At 50.1% G+C, this 27,775-nt stretch overlaps 1 protein-coding gene across 2 annotated transcripts; it reads right to left on the reverse strand.

The window, feature by feature from the left end:
* P3H3 (prolyl 3-hydroxylase 3) lies at nt 1–27,662 on the reverse strand. 2 transcript variants are annotated; one of them, XM_054041656.1, is made up of 15 exons: nt 26,906–27,661; nt 22,928–23,080; nt 22,440–22,623; nt 22,156–22,287; nt 20,780–20,913; nt 20,415–20,504; nt 19,924–19,976; nt 19,327–19,385; nt 18,376–18,500; nt 17,148–17,243; nt 16,328–16,478; nt 15,973–16,090; nt 2,281–2,356; nt 1,616–1,756; nt 1–729 (listed from the first exon to the last, which is right to left on the reverse strand). In XM_054041656.1, exons 1-15 carry the CDS (start codon nt 27,332–27,334, stop codon nt 511–513), a joined length of 2,160 nt encoding a protein of 719 aa, XP_053897631.1. In that variant the 5' UTR covers nt 27,335–27,661; the 3' UTR covers nt 1–510. The 2 variants fall into 2 exon arrangements, with proteins under 2 accessions (XP_053897631.1, XP_053897640.1); XM_054041665.1 differs by lacking the exon at nt 20,415–20,504 and having other exon boundaries at nt 26,906–27,662.
* Between the last annotated feature and the right edge of the window lie 113 nt (nt 27,663–27,775).

Consider the following 27,775-nt stretch of genomic DNA (forward strand, 5'->3'; position numbering starts at 1 on the left):
TCTGGTTGTTCATTCATCCTTTATTTCCTGCAGTCACACCCCTGACTCTCCTTCTCCCCATCTTGATCTTGGGACTCTCTGGTCTAGGGGAAGGAGGATGGCAGGTGGTTGGCCTGGGAATTCCAGATGCTTCTCTCATTCTCACCCAATCTCTGAAGAGTAAGAAAATCCCCCACCCAAAAAGGTCCCAAGAACCCTCCTTCCTCTGCTTTGCTCTTATATTAATATGGATGGTTCCACTGAAAGAAAGGACATGGGGGGAGCCTGGCTTCTTACTTCTGAGTGACTAAATAATTCTCAGGTCAAGGGAGTGAATACAGAGCTGGGCACCAGGGCCCTTCCTGTTCTGCTCATGATGCCATCATTTCGTTTGTGACATCACTGAGAAGCAAGCTGCATCCCTCCCCGTTTTTGGGGCGAGTGCACTAATAAATTGCCCTAAAGACCTCCACCCCATGTCCCGAAGCTACCAGGTCGGTGTGTAGCCTGCCTCCAGCTGTCACGCCTTGCTCAGAACTCATCCCTGGCTCGCAGCTTCTGGGGTTGCTGCCCAGACTCTGAGCCTGACGTACGTCTCTGGCTTGTGGATCTGGCTCTTCCCTTGGGCACGGGGGGCTCTGGTGAGGCCCCACCACTGTGGTCAGTCCCCATATGCTCCTCGACATCTGTGTGTGACAGTTCCTGCTCCATGTCCCCCTGTCTCATCAGGTCCTCAGCCTCCATCCGCTCCTGCAACCAGAGAGTGAGAGAGATTTGGTACAACCCCTTTCCAATTGAGGTCTCCACCTTGCACCTCAGCACACATCCCTGCAATGGGACCAGGTACACTGTTCTCCCCAGTAGGACCCCAGCCCTATCCTGCAGGACTCACATATTGCCACCCTCAAGAGATCAAAAATCACGAGTAAGACCCTTAAAAATCATGAGATTTGCACACACACAAAAACCCAACCTCACAAAAACCCAAATCATAAAATTTTAAAAATATTTATTACATTGTGTTTTTTCGGTCTTTTTGTTCTCTGCCTGCCCATTCCTGTGTGCATGTCACAAGCCGTGCTGCTCATTTCCCCACACGGATTGGGTTTTATCCCCTGCTGCAGGAGCTCTCACTCACACATCAGCCCATCCCCTCTCAGCAATTAACACTGTCTCCCACCGCACTCGGTTTAGCCTCCTTAGTCCCCATCAGTTCAGTCCCCGCAGCTTCACCTGTGCTCCTCCTGGGGTTCTTCACTTCCCCTTCCAGGCCTGGAGCTGCAGCAGGGTCCCCCTCCCCCTCCCCAGGCTGTGGGGGAGGCTCTTCAACCCCCCCCTACACCTTCCAAGGCTGGTTCTTTGGGGGTTGGGGGAGAGCCATCGGCCTGTCCTGCTGCTCCCTTCCCTGGGATTCCTACTGAGCTTGATAGGGCAATCCCTCTCCACTGCTCTCACCAGTGGAACCTCACCCAGCCCTGGTGGGAGCCCTCACACACTGCTCCCAGCACTAGGCCCTGCTCAGGAGGAGGGGTGCGCTCACAAGCCATTCTCCACCATGGGACCTGACCCTGTCCTGGTGCAATCCCCCCAGGCTTCTCCCTCCATGGGCCCCTGACTACCCAAGGGGCGGCATTACCTGCTCTGCATGTTCCGGAGAAAGGGTATACCAAAGCGCAATGGCACAGCGCCTCCCATGGGTCACTGCCCATATGCCATGGGGATTCTCCCTTCCAGAGCTGAAGGCCACCAGCTTCCCACATTTGGGGCGCACCTGAGCCTGCCACAGAGAGGAGGAAGTGATAAATCCAGGGGTCTGACAGGCTACCTCCCTAGCCCTGTGAATGACCCTCCCCCAATCAGCAATTCACCTGGGAGGCTGAACTGGGGTATGGCTCCTGTAGCATTAAGGAAGTGGGCTTTGACAGGGACTCTAACTTCAACCAAAAGCTGCCCATGGACAAGATGGGCAGCAGGGAGGGGTAGAAAGGAAGAGAAAGAGGAAAAGGAAGAAAGAAAAGAGTGTTTGGGACAGAAAGAGAAAGACAGACACACAGAGGCTGGCAGAGGATGGGATACGGCAGCCAGGAAGGTGTTAACTTCTCCCCTGTCCTGAGATTTTCCTAAATTTGCCTTTGGCTGCCCCAATTTGAATCTGCTGAGTTGCTAGGGCTTTATAGGGATTATTTTGGAGTGGGTGGAGGGGCCTAGCACACAACTGGCTCCCCACCCCCAGCGTCTGCCCTCAGGGCTAATTCGCATCCCTTCAGCCACTCTCCTATCCTGGGCCAGACTCAGACTTACCGTAACGGTCACTGCATCCACTTCAGTGAAGAATAGGTCCCCACCATGGAAGTCATCATTGAGGTAGAGGATCCCACTGTGGAAAGGAGGAGACAGCGGCTGGATAGTGAAGAGTCCTCATTCCCCAAATCTCCTGACCTGGCAAGGGGCTCCCTGCTGGGCTCAAACCTCCCACTCTCCAAAAAGGCTCTCGGGGTGATTGTGGAATTACAGCCCAGTGAGCTTTATGGCTCTGCCAAGGCAAACTGGTTGAAACAATAATTAAAAACAATAAGAAAACTCCTTGAAGTTCATGATCTGATGGGGTGCAACTTGCATGTATTCTACAAAGGAAAATTTTATTTCACTTATCTCCCAGAATGTGTCAGTAAAACAAAGGAGAATCAATGGACATAATTTATTTAGACTTTCAAAATGCTTTGATAAAGTTCCACATAAGAAGCTACTGAAGAAGTGAAGTCACAAGATGAGAGGCAGTGTTATCATGGAGCAAAAATTGGCTCCAGTATAGAAAATAAAGAGTAGGAATAAATGGTCAGTTTTCATCCTGCCTAAGGATTAAGAGCAGGGGCCTCAAGGGTCTGTACTAGGTTTAATGTATTTATTAATGATCTGGAAAGGGCCCTGGGTAAGCAATGAGGAAGCAAAATCTGCAGATGACACAGCGTTATTTGGGTCAGTGAGTACCAGAGGGGACTGGGAGAAACGTCAGAGACACCTAAACATACTAGGGGAATGAGCAACATGGTGGCAAATTAAATTCAGCATTGATGAATGCAAAGAAACACACAGTGAAGGAAAATAATTAACCTTGTATGGTTCTAAATTTACTGTATCACAGCTGAGTGACAACCTTTCCTCAATGAGGAGCTGTGGTCAAAAAAGCAACCAAGATGCTAGGATGCAGAAGGAATGGGATGGGTAATGACATGGAGAATACCATAATGCCTTTATATACATCACTAGTGCATCCTCACCTGGATACTCAGCACTGATCACCCCATCGCCAAAGGATACTGCAGAACTAAAGTAGTTCAGAGAAGAGCAGTGAGAATGATCAAGGGCTTGGAAAAACCATTGCATGAAGAGAGACTGAACAGACTGGAATCACTTGGGAGAGTTGCCTTAGAAAAGGGGGGGAATAAAAGGGGACTGGGATGGGGTGCATTCACCTCTTGCGAGCGCCCCCTGGTCGAGTGTGTGCGTGCCTGCACTTTTTTCTCAATTTCCTTTGCTCACAGTGCCCCCTGTTGGCAACTGCACTTGTCAGCCAGTTCTTCGGTGATTCAGCCCTCTGGCCAAGTCACACTCTGTCCATGTGTGAAACAAACCAACCCCTTCTGGGGTACACAATCCAAAAGTCCCCAGTGTCCTGCAGCCCTCCCTGGGCTCAGTCTTTATGCTCAGTCCAACAGGGCCCATCATGGTACCCTAGGTCGGTCCAGGCAGGTTGAAAGGCTCCTACTCTGGAACAGAACAGCGTCCTGAGGGCTTCTTCCCTGGGGACTCCTTGCCTCTACTTGAGTCTTTAGTGACCCCAGCCTTCCTGCTGAGCCAGCTCTCTTGGACTCAGTTTGCTGACCACAGCTCCCTGCTGGGTCAATCCCAGTAATGCAGCCCCCCTCCCTGGGATGCCATAGTTCTAATTCCCTTCCTTGGGGCATAGCCACTTCCCGCCAGTGGCTGTTGGGGGGGACCCAGTCCTACCCACTACTCCAGGTCCCGACCCAAGGACCCTTTAAGTATATCAGCCCTGTGATTGCTGCTCTATGTTTCCCTGGGCCACTTCCCTGTAGCCCATCTTAGTTGAGTCCCAGCAGCCAACCAGAAGCTCCTGCCTCACTATCCTGGTTCCTGCCAGTAACTACCTGCTTTGCCCCCTGCAGCCAGCCAGGAGCACCTCATGCTCCTCCAGTCCCTGTAAACAGACTGAACTCTTACGGCCCTGCAGCTCCTTTTATACGTGTCTGCTGGGCCCTCATTGGCAGCTCCCTTCAGTCCCTTTCCTGATTGGCTGCATCCCATGCAGCCACACTAGTCAGTTTGGAGGTCCTTTCTACTGCTCTTTTTTAGGGGAGGTGTGGCAGAACTGCGAGGCCTCCAGCAGGGGGCCTCAGGGCCTAGTTCACCCCCTCACAGGAACATTATGAAAGTCGATTCAATAGTGACTGGTCTAGTGAAGAGAGATTGAGAACTTCTGTTCTTCCTGTCTTGGAACACAAGAACAAGGGGACTGTGATGGTGTGTATAAACTTGGTGGAAAATGCGGGCATTTGTTCTGGGTCTGCTGTAAGACCTTGGGGAAAAAAATGGACATCAACAAATTGTTGTGCTGATGGACAGCCAACAACAGTGGGCGGCCCAACAAAAGCAGCAGTAGAACTAGCTGTTCCAGCAAACGGCTGCCCAACAACAAGAGCAGGCAGCCCAAGGGAAGGTGCCGGCTTCCTCTGGGCCCAGGGGATGCTCAACCCCCGCTCCACCCCAGGCCTTGCCCCCACCCGACCTCTTCCCCCAAACCCTGACCTCTTCCCATCCAGTTCTGCCCCCCCTGCATGCTCCATCCCCATTCCTTCCTCTCCCTGGCAGAGCCTCCTGCATGTTGCGAAACAGCTGATCACAGTGGGCAGCAGGTGCTGGGAGGGAGGAGGAGATGCTAATTGGTGGGGCCGCAGGCAGGCGGGAGGAGCTGGGCGGGGAAAGGAGAGACACTTGGCTGCCAGTGGATGCTAAGCTCCTACTGATTTTTTTCCATGGGTGCTCTAGCCCTGAAGCACCCATGGAGTTGGCACCTATGAACCCAACAACACCACCAGCAACATCAGCTCATCTGGGAGCTGGTGGTGTAACAGCAGGAACAGCAACAACACTTGGTTCAACAGGTGGCAGCCATTTTACAACCCCACTGGGCAAGTGGGTGGCAACCTGGACAGCAATGACCATGAGATGGTCGAGTTCAGGATCCTGACACAAGGAAGAAAGGAGAGCAGCTACAGATGGTAGACTTCAAAAAAGCAGACTTTGACTCCCTCAGGGAACTGATGGGCAGGATCTCCTGGGAAGCTAATACGAGGGGGAAAGGAGTCCAGGAGAGCTAGCTGTATTTTAAAGAAGCCTTATTGACGGCACAGGAACAAACCATCCCAATGTGCAGAAAGAATAGCAAATATGGCAGATGACCAGCTTGGCTTAACAGAGAAAACTTGGGTGAGCTTAAACACAAAAAGGAAGCTTACAAGAAGTGGAAATTTGGACAGATGACTAGGGAGGAGTATAAAATTGTTCAAGCAGACAGAGGTGTAATCAGGAAGGCCAAAGCACAACTGGAGTTGCAGCTAGCAAGGGATGTGAAGGGTAACAAGAAGGGTTTCTACAGGTATGTTAGCAACAAGAAGGCCAGGGAAAGTGTGGGATTCTTACTGAATGGGGGAGGCAACCTAGTAACAGATGAGGTGGAAAAAGCTGAAGTACTCAATGCTTTTTTTGTCTCGGTCTTCACAGACAAGGTCAGCTCCCAGACTGCTGCACTGGGCAGCACAGTATGGGGAAGAGGTGAGCAGCCCTCAGTGGTGAAAGAACAGGGTAAGAACTATTTAGAAAAGCTGGACATGCACAAATCCATGGGGCCGAATCTAATGCATCCGAGGATGCTGAAGGAGTTGGCTGATGTGATTGCAGAGCCATTGGCCATTATTTTTGAAAACTCTTGGCTATTGGGGGAGGTCTCGGACAATTGGAAAAAGGCAAATATAGTGCCCATCTTTAAAAAAGGGAAGAAGGAGAATCCGGGAAACTAAAGACCGGTCAGCCTCACTTCAGTCCCTGGAAAAATCATGGAGCAGGTCCTCAAGAAATCCATTCTGAAGCACCTGAAGGGGCAGAAGGTGATCAGGAACAGTCAGCATGAACTCACCAAGGGCAAGTAATGCCTGACCAACCTGATTGCCTTCTATGATGAGATAACTGGCTCTTTGGGTATGGGAAAAGTGGTGGATGTGATATATGTTGACTTTAGCAAAGCTTTTGATATAGTCTCTCACGGTATTCTTGCAAGTATGGATTGGATGAATGGACTATAAGGTGGATAGAAAGCTGGCTAGATTGTTGGGCTCAATGGGTAGTGATCAATGGCTTGATGTCTAGTTAGCAGCCAATATCAAGCGGAGTGACCCAGGGGTCTGTCCTGGGGCCAGTTTTGTTCAACATCTTCATTAATGATCTGGATGATGGGATGGATTGCACCCTCGGCAAGTTCGCGTATGTCACTACACTGGGGGGAGAGGTAGATATGTTGGAGGATAGGGATAGGGTCCAGAGTGACCTAGAAAAATTGGAGGATTGGGCTAAAAGAAATCTGATGAGGTTCAACAAGTACAAGTGCAGAGTCCTGCACTTAGGACAGAAGAATCCCATGCACTGCTACTGGCTGGGGACTGACTGGTTAAGCAGAAAAAGACCTGGGGATTACAGTGGATGAGGAGCTGGATATGAGTCAAAAGTGTACTCTTGTTGCCAAGAAGGCTAATGGCATATTGGGCTGCATTAGTGGGAGCATTGCCAGCAGATCAAGGGAAGTGATTATTCCTGTCTATTCTGCACTGGTGAGGCCACATCTGGAATATTGTGTCCAGTTTTGGGCCCCTCACTACACAAAGGATGTGGACAAATTGGAGAGAGTCCAGCAGAGGGCAACGGAAATGATTAGAGGGCTAGAGCACATCACTTATGCGGAGGCTGAGGGAACTGGGCTTATTTAGTCTGCAGAAGAGAAGAGTGAGAGGGGATTTGATAGCAGCCTTCAACTACCAAGGAGGATGGAGCTTGGCTGTTCTCGGTGGTAGCAGATGACAGAACAAAGAGCAATGGTCTCAAGTTGCAGTGCAGGAGGTCTAGATTTGATATTAGGAAATAGCTATTTCACTAGGAGGCTGGTGAAGCACTGGAATGGGTTACCTAGGGAGGTGGTGGAATCTCCATCCTTAGAGGTTTTTAAGGTCCAGCTTGATAAAGCCCTGGCTGGGATGATTTAGTTGGGGTTGGTCCTGCTTTGAGCAGGGGGTTGGACTAGATGACCTCTTGAGGCCTCTTCCAACCCTGATATTCTATGATTCTATGATAAGTGTGAACCTAGTTGCTGGGACCTTGAGCCTCACCATGACTATGAACCTCCCAGTCAAACTCATGAAGATGGGGCCAGGCGATGACCCTGAAGCTCTCCTAGTCACTTTTGAGAGGGTTGCCACAGCAGCTCGATGGCCAACTGATCACTGGTCTGTTTTGCTGTCACCAAATCTTACCAGGACAGCTCAAGTTGCATATCAGAAGCTTGGCACCACTGATGCCCAGGACTATGCCTACATCAAGGCGGCTATCTTGGATATTTTTGATAGCACGGTAGAAACCCACTGATAGCACTTTCACCAGGAAAGATTTCCCCAGGGGGTCCTGCCCTGAGCAGTGCCCCAGAGTGTTTAAGGAACATTGGTACCAGTGGCTCCAGCCTGAAAAGCAGACTGGGGAACAGGTGACCAAACAAGTGGCGCTGGGACAGTTAATGCAGATTCTCCCAGCTGGGGGGTCAGAATGGCTGTTGTGAAACTGGCCCAAGACGTTGGCTGAAGTCATCAGGCTGTCCGAAAATTATTTAGCAGCTGCGGGCCTGATGGCGGGAACATCCAAGACAGAAAATGCTCACCCCAGGGGATCAATGACTGCAGACCACAGTGCCTGCTGTGGTGGCACCCTCCAGGGAACCAAATGCCAGGTCCTCCCCAACAGGCGAGCAGCATTATGACAAAACCCCATAAGCCTGGCCCCAAGGGGAGGAAAGGGGGTGGGGAGCCCAGTCCCAAAGAAAGGCCCTCCCACAGGCATCCAATTTCCCCAGAGCAGGCCAGAGATGGAAAAATCCCCTCAGCCAGGAGTTGCTTCTCATGTGGACAATGAGGTTATTTCAGCCACGACTGCACCTTCATGGATTGCTCCTATGGGTAGGCATTGCCAGCAGTCACCCGGGCTATAGAAAGAGGCTCAGCCAAGATGTTAGTCTCTATATGGATCCATGGAGTAGAAGTGCCAGACCTAACAGATTTGGGGTGCAGCCACACACTGATCACAGAGCAATTAGCAGGACTCAGAGATAACCCAGGGGAAACCATCTCCCTCCAGTGCGTGCACAGCGATATCTGTTCATATTCCACGAGGGAGGTACAACTCACAATAGGAAGCCACACAGGAAATGTATGGGCAGGGGTAGCCTACCCAGTTAATTTAGGCAGGGACTGGGAATTCTTCCAGGAGGTCAAAAAATTATGAGGTAACAAACCCCTGAAAGGGAAATGTAGTAGAAATAGAGAGCCTGAGACATGAGGCCTTGTATAAGGGTCCCTGGTATAAGGCGTAAGGCCTGAACTAAAGTCAGGCCCCGTTACAAAACATGCCTACTTGCAAGTTCACTGAACGTGGCAAGAACAGGGCTAGTATTGCAAAAACACAAACACTGGAAGAAGTGCTAGGTTCAGGACACTTGCATAAACATATTCCAGAAGGATTGTACCAGAACATCCCGATACCAAGTTAAGGTATAAACACTCTCCCCAAAGATGATACAGGGACACAGTGACCCCTCCTAAAGATAAAGTCAGGATGACAGGGTGATGAATAGAGATGTTTTGATAGAATCAACATGTAAAAGGTAAAGGGTGGTAACTAACCATGACAGAGGGGCAATACGTAACTTGTATGTATCAGTGTAGAAAAGAGGGGTCACAGAGGATGTGTCTTTGTCCAGCCAAGGAGGGAATGGAAAATCCCACTGCTCCCTAAGCTGGTCCATTGTAATGGCCATACATGTGTTAGTGTCCTGTAGACACTAGGATATTAGGACTGTGCTTCATTGACAATAAGTAGCCTTCGCTACTGAACCGAGTCTGTGGTCTTCTTGGGCAGTTCAATCAGAGCCTGCTATATGGGCTATCTGGCCAGAGCCAGTGCAGCACACAGACAGAACATACACCAGCCACTGACTGACTACAGAAATGACCCTCAGGGAGGGGCCCTCGAACCTCAAAAACCTGAAAATCTAGCCAGAGTTGGGGAAGATAGAAGATCCTGGTGAAGGGACTCAGACTCATAGACTTTAATGTCAGAAGGGTCCATCATTATCATCTAGTCTGATTATATGCACAGTGCAGGCCACAGAACCTCGCCCACTCACTCCTGTAATAGACCCCTAACCTCTGGCTGAGTTACTGATGTCCTCAAATAATGATTTAAAGACTTCAAGTTACAGAGAATCCACCATTTACAGTAGTTTAAACCTGCGAGTGACCCGAGCCCTAGGCTGCACAGCAAGACAACCCTCCATCCCCCACAGTCCCTGCCAATTTGACTAGGGGAAAATTCCTTCCCAACCCCACAAATGGCGATCAGTTAGACCCTGAGCCTGCGGGCAAGACTTACCAGCCAGACACCTGGCAAAGAATTCTCTGTAATAACTCAGAGCCCTCTCCATTAGTATCTCATCTCTGGTTGTTGAGGATATTTGCTACTAGCAATCACAGATTGGCCACATACCATTGTAGGCAGTCTCATCATACCATCCCCTCCATAAACTTATCAAGCTCAGTCTTGAAGCCAGTTAGGTTTTTTGCCTACAGTGCGCCCCTTGGAAGGCTGTTTCAGAATAGAAACTTTTGTCTACTTTCAAGCCTAAACTTGTTGATGGCCAGTTTATATCCATTTGTTCTTGTGTCAGCATTAGCTCTTAAATAACTTCTCTCCCTCCCTGGTATTTTTCCCTCTGATTTATAGAGAGCAATCATATCTCCCCTCTGCCTTCTTTGGTTAGGCTAAACAAGCCAAGCTCTTTGAGTCTCCTCTCATAAGGTAGGTTTTCCATTCCTTGGATCATCTTAATAGCTCTTCTCTGCACCAGTTCCAGTCAGAATTAATCTTTCTTAAACATGGGAGACCAGAATTGCATCCACTATTCCAGATGAGGTCTCACCAGTGCCTTGTATAATGGTACTAACACTTCCTTGTCTCTACTGGAAATACTTCACCTGATGCATCCTAGGACTGCATTAGCCTTTTTCACAGCTGCACCACATTGGTAGCTCATAGTCCGTGATCAATCAATATACTCAGGTCTTTCTCCTCCTCTGTCACTTCCAACTGATACATCCCCAGCGTACAGCAAAAATTCTTGTTGTTAGTCCCTAAATGCATAACCTTGCACTTCGCACTATTAAATTTAATCCCATTTCTATTACTCCAGTTTACAAGGTCATCCAGATCTTATATGGTATTCCGGTCCTCCTCCATACTGGTAATACCTCCCAACTTTGTACTGTCTGCAAATTTTATCTGGGATATTTATTATCCTACTTTTTGTGCCAAGGTCAGTAATAAAAATGTTAAATAAGATTGATCCCAAGACCGATCCCTGTGGAACTCCACTAGTAACCTCCCTCCAGTCTGACTGTTCACCTTTCAGTATGACCCGTTGTAGTCCCCCCTTTAACCAGTTCCTTATCCACCTTTCAATTCTCATATTAATCCCCATCTTCTCCAATTTAACTAATAATTTCCCATGTGGAACTGAATTAAATGTTTTACTGAAATCCAGGTAGATTAGATCTACTGTATTTCCTTTGTCTAAAAAAATCAGTTATGTTCTCAAAGAAGAACAGGTTAGTCTGGCATGATCTACCTTTTGTAAAACCATGTTGTATTTTATCCCAATTCATTTCTATGTCCTTAACTACTTTCCCTTTCAAAATTTGTTCTGAGAGCTTACAAACAACTGAGATTAAACTAAAAGGCCTGTAGTTTCCTGAATCACCTTTTCCCCCTTCTTAAAAATAGGAACTATATTAGCAATTCTCCAGTCATAGGGTATGACTCCCAAGTTTACAGATTTGTTAAAAATCCTTGCTATTGGGCTTGCAATTTCCTGTGCCAGTTCCTTGAATATTCTTGGATGGACCTCCTGACAGGAACAATGCCCCCCCACCCCCGCAAAAACAGGGGAAATAGACAACCTAACCATCTCCAGATGAAGACTTATTAACGGCTAATGTAGATTTCATAAGTGAATAAAAAGATGACCTGACCCTGAGCAGGGCATATGGACAACTTGCCAACATCAATGGAGAGGTGGTAGATCTGCAACGGTCCTGGTCTGAACTCATGGAAGAGAGACTGCACCAGCTGGCCAAAGATTATCGAACCAGAGAGGTAAGAGTACAACTTTTAGTCCCAAAGAAAATCCAAGGGACCGTATTACAGCAGGCACATGCGGTAGGTTGTTGGAGACACTTAGGGCGAGAAAAAACCCTTGAAAGATTTTACTGACTGGGAGTACATAGTGAGGTCAAGGACTACTGCACATTGTGCCCAGAATACCAATGGACAGGACCCCAAAAGACCCCAAAGGCTCCGTTAGTCCTCCTCCTGGTGCCTGGAGTACCCGTTGAGAAGATTGGTATGGACCTGGTGGGATCCCTGGAAAAGGGTGCATCCAGTACCAGTACATTCTGGTGATAATGGACTATGCCATGTGATATCCAGAGGCCATCCCCCTTTGTTCAACCACTGCAGTAACATTGCTACCAAACTGATGAAGGTTTTTGCATGGGTAGGGATTCCAAAAGAGACACTGACTGACCAGAGGGCTAACTTTATGTCAAGATTAATGGGGGAATTATGCAACCTTTTGAAGATCAAGGCCTCAAAGATGTCTGTCTATCACCCTTAGACTGATGGGCTGGTGGAGCGCTTCAATAAAACATTGAAAGAGATGTTTAAAAAATTTGTGGTCTCAGACACCTGTCATTGGGATCAGCTACTCCCACCCCTCCTTTTGCCATCTGTGAGGAGCCCCAAGCATCAGCCAGGTTCTCCCCATTCAAACTATTACATGGGAGGCAATCAAATGGGATCCTAGACCTCCTTTGCGAGATGTGGGAGAAGAGCCCCTGAAAAACCAATGTGGTGCAGTATGTGATCTGCCTGAGGGAGAAGCTGGTGACACTGCTTTTGCTGGATTGGTATCCATGGTGAAGAACCACAGCCTGAACAAAAATAACAGTTACTATGGCTGATGGAAGCTTTCCCCCAGTCTTCTCAGCACTGCCAGGATGCACCCACCTGGCCTACACATCATATGGACACCCAACAAGGAAAAAAGTTCCAAGAGAGCCTCCAATTCCTGCCACAGAAGATGTGGGAGATGGTTCCCCAAGAACTACAGGCCATGTTAGACTTAGGGGTGGTTGAGGAGTCCCATAGCGAGTGGTGGAGCCCCCTCGTGTTGGTGCTGAAATCTGACTCGTCAACCTGATTCTGTGTCAATTTCCAGAGAGTAAATGCTATATTGATGTTCAATGTTTATCCTATGCTTAGAGTAGATAACTTGCTAGACAGGCCTGGGGCTGCCAAGTATATCCACTTTTGACCTTATGAAGGCTTACTGGCAGATACTTCTGACAACCATTGCACAAGAGAAGACAGCATTTTATACACTGTTTGGTCTCTACCAATTTCAGATCATGCCCTTCATCCTTCATAGAGCCATGGCCACCTTCCAACACCTGATGGACCATGTACTTTGACCACATGGGCAGTGTGCCTTGGCGTACATCGACGACATCGTCATTTATAGTTACGACTGGAATGATCACTGAAGACACCTCACCATGATACTGCGATCCCTCAAAGAGGCAGGGCTAATGGCCAACCCAGCCAAGTGCAGACTGCCAGCCAAGAGGTGATTTTCCACAGCTATCTGGTAGGGGGTGGACATCTGAAGCTGCTAGTGGGTAAAGTACAAGCCTTGGAGCAATGCCCCATACAAAAAAGCAGGTGCGTCAATTCCTGGGCCTTGCTCGGTACTACAGACGCTTTGTACCAGGGTTTGCCACCATTGCAGATCCCCGGATAGACCTGATAAAGTACATGAGCCCTAAGAAAATTTGATGGTCTGAAGCTTGCGACAAGGCATTTAAGCTGAAAGAACAGCTAAGCCGAGAACCAGCGCTCTCACTCCTGGACTTTTCCACATGATTCACTTTGCAGACAGATGCCTCAGATGTAGGTCTTGGGGCAGTATTTTCATAGGCGTTGATGGAGGAGAACACCCCATCCTATACCTCAGCCAGAAGCTGTTTCATTGAAAAATATCCTACTTCGTCATTGAGAAGGAAGCCCTGGCTATGAAACGGGTTGTCGACGCATTATGATATTATTTGTTGGGGAATCCTTTTAGTGACAGATCATGCTCCCCTTCTCTGGCTGAACTCAGTGAAGGATATCAACCGAATGATCATGTGGTGGTACCTTTGCTTTCAGCCCTATCGTTTTCAAGTACTTCAGAGAGGGAGGGTCCATAAGAATGAAGATTTTTTTCACAGGCAGAGGGAAAATGAGAACCACCGGGGAGTACCCCAGCACCAAACTTGAGGGGGAAGGTGTGTGATGGGGTGTATAACTCCTTCAGTTTCAAGAGCAACTCTGGGCCCAAACGACTCCATGCTGGCGCACCTGCAGAGCATGCTCCACTTGGAGAAGGGAGCTTAAAAGGAAGCCAGACAGCTTAGAAGGGGGATGACCAGGCAGGGAGAAAGACCTGCCTTGGGAGCCCCTGAGAAGGGGAGCTACAGGAGCCTTCTGTGACATTCTATACCTTGGGGGAGCATACTGTAACTCCCATATTCCTCATTTTCATATAATCGCAATCTTACATATAAAAAGCATGCCTTGTAAGGTATCAGGGGAAAGGTTATGATCTGCTGAAAGTCATTTCTCTATCCATATATGTGTATCATTAATGCATATGAAGTTATGAGAATTGTGTTGTATGGTGGTTACTAAAACATGCTGTAAGTTGGGGAATCAGCCAGATATTAGCTCCCCAGAGGCAACAGCAAGGAAAGTAACCAACGCCCAGGTGGGGTGTCAAACCCATTGTCCAGCAAGGGAGCGACAATGCAATGACTCACCTGCATGAGGCCACACCAGGGGAATTGCTCAACTGCTTGGAGAGATTCAGCAATGCCCCCCAGACATGCCTGGACTTGTGCTCCCCAAGCACGTGGACTGAGGGTATAAAACAGACAGAGCGGCCACATACTGGGCCCATCTCCTGCCCCCACCTATGCTGCAAGCAACCAAGACACTGAGAAGAAGACAAGACTCCAATACAGGAGATTGGCCCACGTTTAAGGAAAAAACTTGTATATAAAGGACTACAATATCCAGTGGGGTGAGAAAAACAGCTTAATCTAGTTGCTGCCCAGTCTAATAGGGTTGAGAGTTTAGACTGCGTGCTTATATTTTATTTCTTTTGGTAACTAACTCTTGACTTTTTGCCTATCACTTAATATCACTTAAAATCTACCTTTTATAGTCAATACATTTGTTTAATTGTTTATCTTTACCAGTGAGTTTGTATGAAGTGTGTGGCAAATCTGCTCAGGTTTGCAAAGGCTGGTGTATATCCACTTTCCATTGTTGAAGTGGTGAACCAATTAATAAATTTGCACTGCCCATCTTGAGCAGTGCAAGACGGTATATTCCTGAGGTACAGTGCTGGGAGCTGGGCGGATTTGACTCTGGTGACTTTCTCTGTGTGATTCATGAGTAGCTCTGGGAGCATTCATGCAATATAGCTGGGTGTGGGGCTTCATATGCGGTTGTGCTGAGTGATCACAGCACCTGGAGGGGCTTGCTGCTGGTCACTAGCAAGGCATTGTGAGAGACAGCCCAGGCTGGAGACAGTTAAGGGGGCACAGTGGTCCCACAGTCCCAGGCTGCAACCCGGGGATCCCGTCACACCTTCCTCTGGAAAAGAGGAGCCTAACTGCTCGGCCCAGACAGACTGAAGGTGCTGTTAGTACCTTTCTCTGTTACCTGCTCACAGCAGACTGCAAAACTTGGACTAGACAGTGGGTGGTAGGAAGTGGCCCAGGGAGGGCGGCCTTAAGATGGTGGGTTTGTGGTAACCTTTCCTGAGTTCTGGGTTGGATCCCGATGGAGTGGAAGGCCAGGGCTCCCCTACCAACCCCTCTCCACAGTAAGGAGAGCATGGCCCAGTAACCATTAGGCAATGCTTCCAACAAGCACTGACCATCACAGGGACACTGTGACACTGAAAGGTGGGAAATTCAGAGCTACAAGAGGAAATACTTTCCTGCCCAACTTGGGATTACACCGTGGACATCACTGCCCCAGGAAGTTGGTGAGGCTATGCACTTAGCAAGATTCAGAAAGAGACTGGACATTCCTATGGATAACAAGCTATCCAGAGTTGTCATAGTTAATGACCACAAACATTTTGGAAGGGATGTTAAACCTCATGCTTCAGGGCTTACACCAATCCCTAACAATTAGAGACCAGAGTGAGACCTAACATGGGGGGGCAGATTATCCCACATCTGCCTATGGGGTGTTCCGCTCTTCCCTCTGAAGAAGTTGGTCCTGGCTACAGTCACAGACAGGACACTGGACTAGTCAGATTCATAGATTCCAAGGCCAGAAGGGACCAGATGTCAGGTCTGCTCCAGTCTGGCAATCCCTCTATTCCTGTGTAACTCTGGGGTCCCTCTCCCCCTGCAGTGACAGTGCTCTCTGGAGCTGGGGAGATATTCTCACCACCCACATTCTCAGCTCTGGGTTCCCCTCTAGTCTTACCTGAAGTCCCTGTACATGTAGGCAGGTGGTTCTCTCCAGCATTCTTTCCCCTCAGGATCCAAGAGACAGTTATCAGCGTGAACTGGGTGACTGAGATCCATGCGACCATCCTGGTCCCCTAAAACGGGACATTGCAGAGGAACATTCACCCCTTAGGAGGATACAGCAGGCAAAGTGCACTCTGAGTGTGAGGGGAGGGGACACCGCTGGGATTAGGGGTGAGCAGGAGCACGGAGACTGAGCATGAGGGTAAGGGACACAGCTTGGATTTGGGGTGAGCAGGGACAGGGGGATCCTGAATGTGAGGGGAGGGGATTCTTTAGGGGGAATATGGCTGGGATTGGGCTTTCTTTACCCTCTACAGCCGTGCGGCACACGAGGTGCGTGAATGAGAAATGGAGCCTTTTCCCAGGGGTGAAATAGGACTCTACTATTTTCCGGGATTTCTCGCTGGCATGCAGGAGCAGTGTGGCATCTCTCCAGTTCACAATCCCATCTTGTGCCAGCTGGAAGGTAAAAACAAGCTTGTGAGAAACCTCAAGCGTAAAGAACATATCTGTGAGAAACAACATGTGTGTGCAAGGGAGCAGCATGCCTGTGAGAAATCCTGTGTTCAAACACATGCATAAGCAAGGATATGAGTGCGAAACTCCTGTGATTGTGCACTTGCAGGAGAGAAAAAAGCCATGAGAAATATCACCTCCATGCAGGTGTATACAATGGAGAAATAGGGCCATGAAAAACACCCACCTGTGTGCCAGTGGGAAAGAAGCACTCTGGGAAACAACAGAGGAAACAAAGCCCCTGAGACAGCCACCTGCAGAAGCAGGATAGAAACACACAACCTGTGCCTGTGTGAAACAGTGCTTCCACAGAAGCAGCCTGACTGTGCTCACGGGACGGTAAGGAGACCAAGAGAGGCGCCCCAAACGGACCCGTGGGAGGGGAGCGTACATGTGAGAGAAATGTGCCCTGGGAACCCCTCACCCCCACACGTAAGAGAGCAGGCCTGTGAGACAGCACATGGACATGGGCCAGAATGAAGAGAACACTCCTGTGAACTCTCACCCACCAACAGGCAAGTGAGCAAGCAGCTGGAGCCCTAGAAACTCCCTGAGACAAGCCATGCCCATGGGATGGGACCCTAACACATGCAGAGGCACTAAGCCGTTTACCTGCAAAGCCTTTAACACTGTTAACCCTTCAAATCTCTCATGGGGGGTGTGAGGGGACTGTCTGCCCCGGTAACCATCTCCCGTGCCGCCAGCTGCCTGAAATAGATTGGAAGGTAGTTTCAAACCTGATGTCCCTCCTTCTCCCCTCCACCCTGATGTTGTAGCATCTCTGCTGAGGATGGCAGCACTGGGCTAGTGCCCCTGTAGGCTCCAGGGGTGGTGAGTTATATGGGCCCATGATGTCCAGGCTCCAACAATATTCAGGGCCCGGGGGCCCACCTCCACCAATGTTTGGGGCCCAGATCCGGCCCCATCTGCCGCCCCTGCACATTCCCCCACGGGTCCCCCAGCCCACACTTGTTGCCCCCGCGTGCCTCCTCCGGGTCCCGGAGCATCCCTGCCTCAAGCCGGTGGCTGCCCCCTGCAGCTCCTGGCATCAACTACCACCGCAGGGTCCTAGCGCCCCCCCCCCATCCACTAGTACCAGGGCAGGCTGACCCTAACTCTGCCTTCTGCCTGGGACCCTTCCGTTTTCCGGTGGGACCCTCCACCAGCACAGGGGGCCGCTCCGCCCACAGTCACCATTCCTGCCCCACGCTGGGCAAGGGGCAGCCCCACCCCCAGTGAGGCTACAGTGAGGGGCGGCAGCAGGGGAGGAGGCGCACGTGATGACAGACACCCCCCCCAACACCCATCACAAGGGAGGCAAGGGGGCTTCCTGGACCTGAGAGGGGCCCTAGCAGCACGTGCAGTGACAGTGGTGTGAGGTGAGTGTGCTGCCGGGAGGGAGAGGGGGGCCCCTCTCCCGGAGCTCGCTGCTGCTGGCAGGGAGAGGGCTGGGGGGAGTCCTCCTCTCTGGCCTGCCTCATCCCCTCATCCGCAGCCCTGCCCCACCCCAGAGCCCGCAACCCCAATCAGAGCCCTCACGCCCCCACACCCCAACTCTCTGCCCTAGCCCTGTGCCCACTCCTGCACAGTGAACCTCTCATCCCCGGCCCCACCCCGCAGCCCTCACCCCTGCACCCCAACCCTCTGCCGTAGCCCTGAGCCTCTTCCCGCACCCCAAAATCCTCATCACCATCCCCACCCCAGAACTCTCACATTTTTACATTATTTAAAAAAAATACATTGGCTTACAAGGCAGGTGTGGGGGGCGGGACTTGGACTTGTTCTGGGCACCACCAAAAATTATACAAACCTGCCACCCCTTGTAGGCTCCTGTCCTCACCTTTGCCAGCCGGAGAATGTCCTTACATTCAGAATCAGTCAGGACTCTGTCAAAGACGACCCGCTGGGATCCATTCAGCTGGTGAGAATCCATGGCGACGGTGATGCCCTCAAAAGAGAATGGACCTGGGCGGGGGAGAGGGAGAATGGGCTCAGCCTTCTTGTGGGTTCTGCCTGGATCTGCAGAAGCAGCTGAAAATCCAATAAGGTCCCTAGACTACACCGCAAGGAACAAAATCTAGAAAACACTTAAATCACTCTCAGATCTTGTCCCCACCGCCTACTCCTAGAAACACAGTGTTACTGATTTCTGTTAGTAGTTTGCAGGGTCGGGGGGGAGGGAGGCCTTGTTTCAGAGTTATCAGCCCCCTTCATTCCCCATATCTGATCTCCGGACAGGAGAAATTATAAACATGCCCAAGCCTGGGCAAGATCTCCTGCATGTTACCACAGAGCATCCTCGGTAGCCAGGCCTGGCCCAGACTGAGCCCTGTAGGAGCTGGGAATACAGGGGTCTGTGCTGGGCAGCTTATAGCTGTAGTAATGTAATAATATATTTCCAAGCTTAGCAAAGCCTCTATCTCCTCTTCTCTCCCCCCTGCAGAACTGATCCATCTGTAACTGAGCCTGTTGGACTGACATGGCTTAAGCTCAAACGATTCAACAGGTCCACACTAGCTACTGAATCATGACAGGTTTGCTCTACAACTACATTCGCACTGTGCTAAGTTGTTCCAGCTGCAATGCCCTCAGGGCTCCTACTCCACAGTTCCCAGAAGGAGTGTATACTTGGAGATTGGCAACCTGTGCACTGTTGGGTAGTGATGGGAGGCAGTTAGTCTGCATCCCCACTGGCATTAAAATCATTGAGCCTGGAACAGTAGAGGCTGGGGTAATATTTAGCCCTGCCTTTCAGTGGTCTCTGTCTCCCATTCCAGGCTCTTTTACTCACCCCTCTGCTCCTGCTCTCCCACATCCAGATTCTCCAGCCTCTGCTTCTCCCGATTCTCCCTCGGGAGCAAAGAAGAGACACAGACAGGGGCTGTCAGTATCCAGAGATATAGTCCCTGTCTCCCTCCTCAGTCAGACACTCAGTAATAAGTTAGAGTCTAAGGCTAGGTCTACACTACCCGCCTGAATCGGCGGGTAGAAATCGACCTCTCGGGGAATCGATCTCCGAATCGATCTCCGAATCGGCGCTCTTACTCCACCAGCGGAGGTGGGAGTAAACGCCGCCGACAGAAAGCCGCAGAAGTCGATTTTGCCGCCGTCCTCACAGCGGGGTAAGTCGGCTGCAATACGTTGAATTCAGCTACGCTATTCACGTAGCTGAATTTGCGTATCTTAAATCGACTCCCCCCTGTAGTGTAGATGTACCCATAGATTCCAAGGTCAGAAGGGACCATTGTGATAATTTAGTCAGACCTCCTGTAGAACACAAGTAATACACCCCCATCTCTGCTAGTTCACCCCTTTCCCTTCCAGGCATCATCACTCCCATACTCAGCACGCCTCCAACTCAGTCCCAGTAGGCTGGTTTGGCTCTTACCTGTGTTTCTGCTTCAGACTTCCAGGAATCAGCTCATCAGGGGTCCAAGGGTCCTAAAGAAACAAAACCAGGGACTCAGTCACCCAGCAAACCACTCCCATGCTGGATCAGACAAATGGACCTGCCTAGTTCAGTGCCCCATTTCTGCCCAGGACAGATTAGACCACTGGGCCTGTCTAGTCTGTGTCCCTGCCTCTGATGCTGCTCAAAGGGATGCATAAAGTCCCAATATTGCCCCACATGGGAATTCCTTCCTGCTCCTTCACCCACAGCTGGGGCTTATCTCGGGTCCCAGGAGCAGGAGAAAGGAGGGCTTTGAGGATCTTCTTTTCACCTCGGAGGTCATTCTCACTCACATCAGTGTCTAACCCTTACAGTGCCACGATAATACCTTGCTGTAATGAGTTCCACAGATTAATGAGCAATAAATTGCCCTCATGAGACTAGGGTAGGGAGAACTCAGCCCTCTGAAAGAAGATGCAGCTACTTACAGGGTCATTAAAAGTTCCTCCCAGATGCTCCACTGCATAGTAAATCAACTTCTTCTCCATCAGAGACCTCTGCACATAGTGCTGAATATTCTGGAGATGCACACAACTGTCAAACAACTGTCCCACAAAGGGGATACAACCCTACCCTGGGGAGACCCCCATCTATACCCCAACCCCACACAAGCATGCTGATTCTGCCCTGATGATCTGTATGTGGGGGAGTCACTCTCCATCTTCATTCAGCCCTGGGCTCTGCACACCCACACATAGAGGCATCTCTCCCCAATAGGACCGCAACGATGGCCCAGCCATAGGGGGTGAGAGGAAATTCAGAGAAAGCAGAATTGAAGGAGTGTTGCTGGTACCTCTCTGGCTGTCATTGATGCTTCCTCTCCCAGCTCCGCCTGATACCTTTTCATCTTCTCCAGCATCAGTTCATCCGAAGGATAGAAGAGCAAGTAAGAAGCAGCACATTCAGCAGCCAGTGCCTGGTTCCCAACTGGGACAGAGGCAGAGAAGGAGATGGGCATAGTAAGGCTCTGCAACTATGGCTCAGATCCTCAAAGGTATTTAGGCATTTAACTCCTATTGAGATCAATGGCCATTAGGCACTTACATACCTCTGAAGATCTGGGACTATGAAGCTATTGTTATTAGTAAATATTTTATAAAATGGCAGCGTCCAGAGGGCCCAGTCAGGATCAGGGTCCCATTGTGCCAGCTGCTGCAGATGCACAAAAAGACGCTCCCTGCCCTGACAGGCTTATGATCTAAAGGCAGAAACTGACGAAGGGTGGGCGATGGGGCTACAACAGACAAACAGTGAGCCTGGGGAAGAACTGGCTCAGTTTGCTAGCTCCAAGGAGCTTTCTCAGTGGGGTTAGAAGGTTGTGGGGGGGAGGGGGAGGACAAGAGAAGGGAAGGATGGGAAAAGAGACTGCCACAGCTTGTCACCTGCCTGGCTGTGATCAGCAGGCTGGGTTTGGGAGGCCTCATGGCATGGGTCAGGGGACTGGAGGAGGATGAGGCAGTGGCTGTTTGGATTTTACCCGGGTGTTTTCCCCATGCACAGGGGGCAGCATGGGAGGGAGCATGCGGGGCTGAAGGGAGAAACTGACTGGTGGTGGTGGGAATACTGGCAAAGTGACCATGGGGATCAGTCTCACTAGATCAGCCAGGCAGGGCAGAGTTAATTCACAAAGGGCTTTACTGGGAAAGCCAAGGGGTTTGTATCTGACAGGGAGATGTAGGGGGAGCCGGCAGAGGGAGGCTGACATGGTCAGAGCCCCAAGAAGGTGATTTTAACAGCAGCGTTCTAAACAGACTTGAAAGAAGGAAGGGCTGGAGAAGAAGAGGTCACCATAGTCAAGATGTGAAATGAGGAGGGGTGGGGCGAGAGTTTTGGCCATGGGGACAGAGAGGAAAGCCCAGATTTTAGAGAAAAGGGGCCAGATTAAAAATGATCTGAACATGTGGGTCCAGTGAGAGCGGTAATTCAAAGACGGACCCTGGCTTACGGGCCTCAATGCCTGGGAGGATGGTGAGGCTGTCCATGGTGATGAAGAAAAGGAGCAATGGGGATGGGCTTGGAGGAGAAGAATCAAGAGCTGAGTTAGGCTTGCCCATCCACCTGGTATCACACTGCCCCAGCTGGGTACAGAAGAGCTGGGCAGCTGCAGGGGCTTCCTCTCTCTACTCGCTAGTGTCACAGCACCACCTGCTGGCCTGTGTCTCTGCTTACCTTGATCATAAGCAAACTGCAATAAATCCAAATGGGATGGTATGAAATCGTCTGTGGCTGAAATCCGTCCTGGCTTGGTGGCAACTTCAAGGACACAGTGCTGCCTGCACTTCAGGACCTGAATATAGTGGGCTGAAATGGAAAGAGAGGGAATGAAGGGCAGCACCTCCAGCAGTATAATAGTTCCCCCTCTGCCAGGCCAGGATGCTGGGAGATGGAATGTGTCCAGAGTAGGAAGAATGACATGTCCAGCAACACAGCACCCCTCAGTGCCTCTACATTACCTGCGATGGCTTCATAAAGGCCAGGTTGCATCTCCTCCTCTGTGCCATCCTCCTGGGGCCCCTCGCACAGAGCTCGACAATCCTCCAGTGCCAATAGTACCTCTTTGAGTGACTCCTCCAGCTTCACAGCAGCCTGCAGGTACTCTTCCACATTGTACTGCTGCACCCCAGTCTCGTATGCCTCCTGCAAGGAACAGTGCCGTGTTCCCTGGTTAATGTCTGGGCTCCACCCTTCTTGCTCAGTTGGTAATGGGTTACCCAGGACTTTGGATCACTCAGAGGGCAGCGCTGCCATCTAGGGGCCTGTTTGGATAATACATTGTTTGTATTGGCTATGGAAACCCCCAGGTCTCAGGCTGTGACCGCTGTGGGGAGATGGAGCAGGGGTGGGGAAGCCAGGCTTTATCTTGGGCCCTGACCAGTAGGAGTAATTTGGCAGGCTTTGCTGAGGTGTTCCCCAAGTGTACAGATCTCCATGAGGAACTCACCCAGTATAGTGTGGCCTGCAGGTCTCGGAAACTCTCTAGCTTCACCCCTGCCATGCGCTGATATTTCTCCATGTCCTCACGCATCTGTAAGTGCTGAGGATTGGCCACGAAAAACGTGTGAGCTGCTGACACCGCTTCATCCAGCTTCTTCAGCTGCAAAGACAAGACAGTCCAGACAGAGCAATTGCCATGTCCTGGGCAGACCCTTCTCATATCTAAAAATCCCACCCCACCAACCGCTTCCCACATGCCTTTAGCTGTCCTTGCATTGGAACTGTTTTTGTAGAATAGGCCTAAAATCAATGTGCCATGTTGAACCCTTTGGATATGATGAGATGCAAACTCATCCACATACCTCCCTCATTTCCCCATCTGCCTGCTTGAGCCTCCCACCCTATTTTGTGCCCCATCCGTCTTCCATGTCCGGCATTGTAGTTATTATTGTAGGACCTACTTATAAACAGTGTCATGCTGTCCCTTGCTAGACGTGATGGGATGAAACCTCTACTCTGGTGTTCCCACCCATTCCTGATTTTCTTCCACTCTTCCCCAGCTGATTGCCTAATTCTGGAGGATCTACACACAAACAATACACTATTCTGCTTGCTGGGTGAGTGGTGGTGGGCCAGACACAGGCTGTTCCCATTGTCAGATTGGTGTCTCTTTGCTGGGTAGCCTAAAAATCACAGGGGGCAGGTGTGGGAATGTAAGAGTCACTAACACCTGTGCATATGCACAACCCTAGCTTGACAGTGGCACTAGGGCTGGAAGCTGGAGAAGTAGAGCCAAGACTCCAGGGTTTTCCCCAGGAATTGAAATTAGGGGGGGTGTTTGAATTTACAGGGAGGGGGTCAGGGCCGATGAGGGCTGAGACCGTGAGGGTGAAGGTGGGCTGTATGGCACCATAGTAAAAACTGAAAACTGACCATTTTATTAGATTTAACTCATGTTTTGAAATTATCACACAAATTAAAGTTGGCTACTCAAGCATTCTATGAAGCATGACATCTACATCCTTCTTGGTTTCTTGTTATCATTTTGTATAACTCTGTTAATGAACTTCTTGAATGCAACGCGTTCATCTTTGGTGGCTTCTCGTGTGTCCAGTACTTCCATTCCTTCAATTGATATGCTCATTAGTTCATTCACATGATCAGGCAGAAGGCGACTTCTTTCAGAACACAAAATTCTATTCAATGATGAAAGAGAACACGCAACTGTGGCTGTTGTGACTGGGAGTAGCAAGAGATGAATTCCTACTTCTTTCATCCCAGGAAACATAGCATAAAGATTGGGTCGAGCCACTAGTGATGACAAAAAAGAAGTTGAAGTCAAATCTTCATTCATTTGTCATATGATATTCCACTCTGTGTTCAAATTTTCTATTCTGTCCTGAGCACATGGCAGCCTCATTGCTGGTAGTGCCTCACTTCATTCAACTGTCAGTGTTTTATAGGACAGGGATCTGTAAAAGCTACGTAGAGGTTGAGTAGAATCTAGAAGTCACTGTTGTAGATTTTTAAGAATAAAGTCTGTGTACTTTTTCAGTTGTCTTAAACACTTCTTGTCCTCTTCACTTAAGGATTCAATATAAATGCCTTCATTAGTCAACTTCTGGACTGAAGTCTTTGCTTCTTCCAGTACTTTTTCAATGGATAGATCTCTGATTGATTGAAATGTAGCTTCTATTGCTGGACAAAGATCTACTACTGTTGTAGCAAATGCCTGGATGGCATTGTTTAATAACCCAAGTGGTTTCAACAGTAGACTTACAGGAGAGAAAATGGCAATAGTCTTCTCTGAACGTAGAAGCAAAAGTAATCCACCAGCCTCACTACTTAGATCCATCCCAGCTTGGTAGATACTTTCAAAGCCAGTAATAACAGCTGGAGTAATTTTAAGACAACGGCCAAGGATCGCTCATGAGAAAGCCAGCGGGTTTTCCCAGATTGGAATAATTTGAACTTCAGTCCCAGTATATCTTCTATATTTTCCAAGATATTCAGTCTTTTTGGACTCTTGCTGAAAAAAGAATATAATGAAGACATTCAATTTATAGCTTTAAAAATGTCTTTTGAAGAGTCTGCAGCTTGTACTAGTGCAGTGTGTATAGGAGAGATTAGGGTTACACTTTTCTCTGAGCAAAATTTGTACTCCACCATGTCTTCCAGAGAAGTTTGCAGCTCCACCAAATGCACATCTGTTTGGGGTCCAGTTGACAAGCATTTAACTCTTCTAAGATGTGGGTTGTCACAGAGGGAGCCAATGTGTTTTCTATAACTTGAACATGTAGAAATGCATCTACTGGCCTACCACTGACATCAAGATAATGTACACAATGACTTAATACTTGCCCATTTGCATCAGTGCATTCATCAGCCATGTATGCAAATTTTTTGAATGTGGTGAGCGAGGTCTTCACTTTTTCAACTGTTGAGTCTTTCACTGTTGCACTATATGCTTCTAGCCCGTCAGTTGAGTTTCTTGCAGAAAGATAGTGAACATTTGCTGGTCTTGTTCGGAACCAGTGTTCAACTTCAGGATGAACAAGAGACAATGCACTTAAAATTGGCCTCCAGTTTGTAATGTGTGGTATCTCTTGCTTAAATAGAAAGTATGATGCCACACCCATGTTTGTTCACATGTCTCTTGAGGTTCCACCCAGCTCACAGTGATTTCAGCTGAGCTCTCAGTGGGGGAACCTTGCTACTAGTGCAGACTGGACCCTCTCTTCCACTTAGACCTGATTATCAGTGATTTCAGGTGTAGTGGTCACTTAACAAAACAAAAGACAATCTATGGAGCCTAATCAGCTCTGTCTTTAAACAGTGGAGAGGGGAAGGTCAAATAGCACTTGTGACTCAGGCAGGGCCGGCTTTAGGCCGATTCCCCAGAATTGGGCCCCGTGGGTAAGAGGGCCCCGCGCCTAAGAGGGCCCCGTGCCTTAGGCTCACCCAGCAGCAGTCCGCTCTGGTGGCATTTCAGCGGCGGCGGCGGCAGCGGGGGGGGGGAGGGTGTCCGCTCCAGGGTCTTCGGCGGCATTTCAGCGGTGGGGGCTCCTTCAGTGCCGTGGAAGACCCCCCCCGCCGCCGAAGTGCCGCCAAAGACCCAGACCGCCGCCGGGTATTCGAATCGGGCACCACAGGTCCTAAAGCCGGCCCTGGACTCAGGCAGACCTTCAAGCAAAACCACCTGTCCCCACCCTCTCTCTTGATGCCCTCAATCAGCACAAGCTAAGTACAGTTCTACTGCCCTTTACTCATACAATAAGAATAACATTTCATTCCCCACCCCCACATTCAAGTGATTTGTAACCCAACCCCAGCCAAAATCTATCACTTGGGCAACACAGCTCTGTTTGCTGGATACCTAGGTAGGTGTGACTGTACATACAATCTGGTCCTGAAGCCTTTCCCCTCAGCCCCAGCTCATCACTAGCTGTCAGGGAGAGCTCATTTAGACTTTGCTTACAAATCATAATTTGGCCAATGTCACCGAAATGAATGCACTGACATCGTCATAAAAACAAAAGCTGTATAAGGAAGCTAGTCTATGTTCATACTTTTCAAATCTATTATACTTTTTCAGATACACATTTTATCATACACTTTATATGCTTTTAAAGTGTGTATTAAGGTTTCAATTTCAATTCAAATTTCCAAACAATCCCTAAATTGGCAACACTGCATATAACTAATTAAAAAAAGGGGGGGGAGCGTGTTGGGGAAATTCAGTGTGTGTGTGTGTGTGGGGGGGGGCGTGTAGGGAAATCCCTGAAAGACCCTGACTGTACCTGGGAGGCATGGGGACTCTGGTTCCTCCCAGGGACGTTCCCCAAGCCTTCCTGTCACAGCGGCAGCCCTACCACTGGGCCCCTCCCCAGCAGAGGGGTGCAGTCGGGGGAAGGAAACTAGGAGACAGAAGGATGTCGTGTAGCCACATCAGCAGCGGGGATAGGACCTTGCTCCCTCCCCTCACCTGGAATAAGGCCACCTGGAGGTAGTTGTAGGGCTCCCTCTGCTCGAAGTCCTCCTGGATCTCCCTGCTGGCCCTGTGAAGGGAGGGCTCCGAGCCCAGCCGGCGCCCCAGGCACTCCCCCAGGCACTCCGCGCGCTGCAGGATCCTGTCGAAGAAACGGGTCTCCCAGGAGGGAGCGGCCAGCGGGTCCGCGAAGCCGGCCTCTTCCCTGCATCTGCCCTGGCAGCCGCGCCGCGCCACCAGCAGCTGCGAATAGCTGTGCAGGGCGCGCTGCAGCAGCTCGGCCGCCCGAGGCCAGTCCCGCGCGAAATAGGCCCGGACCCCATCAGCGTAGAGCAGATCGTAGGGGAGCAGCCGCCCCGAGCCTGGAGAGAAGACGGACGTGCCCGGGCCAGAGAGGGCGAGGAGGAGGAGGAGGAGGGAGGCCATGACAGAGCAGGGGGAGAGGGCTGCAAAGGGCTGGCTGAGTGCAGGGGAGAGAGAGAAGACGCACCTAAAGGAAAGGGCTCGGGGCAGAGGGACCCCACCGCGGGGCTCGCTGGAAGAAGGAGGCGGAGGCGCTGCTCTCGATGCTGTTTGGCTCGGATGGGAGAGGGGAAGTTGGATGCAGAGACCAGGGAGGCGCTAGGGGTTAGAAATTCTTCCCAGAGCTTCCCAAGTGGCGAGCCAAGGCAGCGGAGCAGGGCCTGGGCCGTGTGCGTGGCTTGTTTGGAGGGAAGAAGTCTGTAGAAAGGGATTCCCCTCCCTGCTGGTCCCTTACACCCGGCCGGCAGGAATCAAATCTGGATCGAGCGGGGTCAAGCAGAGGGGGCATTTTAGCGTTCGCACCCAACCCACTGTAATGTGTAAACCACCGCCCCCTCTCCCCTG

Source organism: Malaclemys terrapin, chromosome 1 (genome assembly GCF_027887155.1).
Source record: "Malaclemys terrapin pileata isolate rMalTer1 chromosome 1, rMalTer1.hap1, whole genome shotgun sequence".
Classification (NCBI taxonomy): Eukaryota; Metazoa; Chordata; order Testudines; family Emydidae; genus Malaclemys; species Malaclemys terrapin.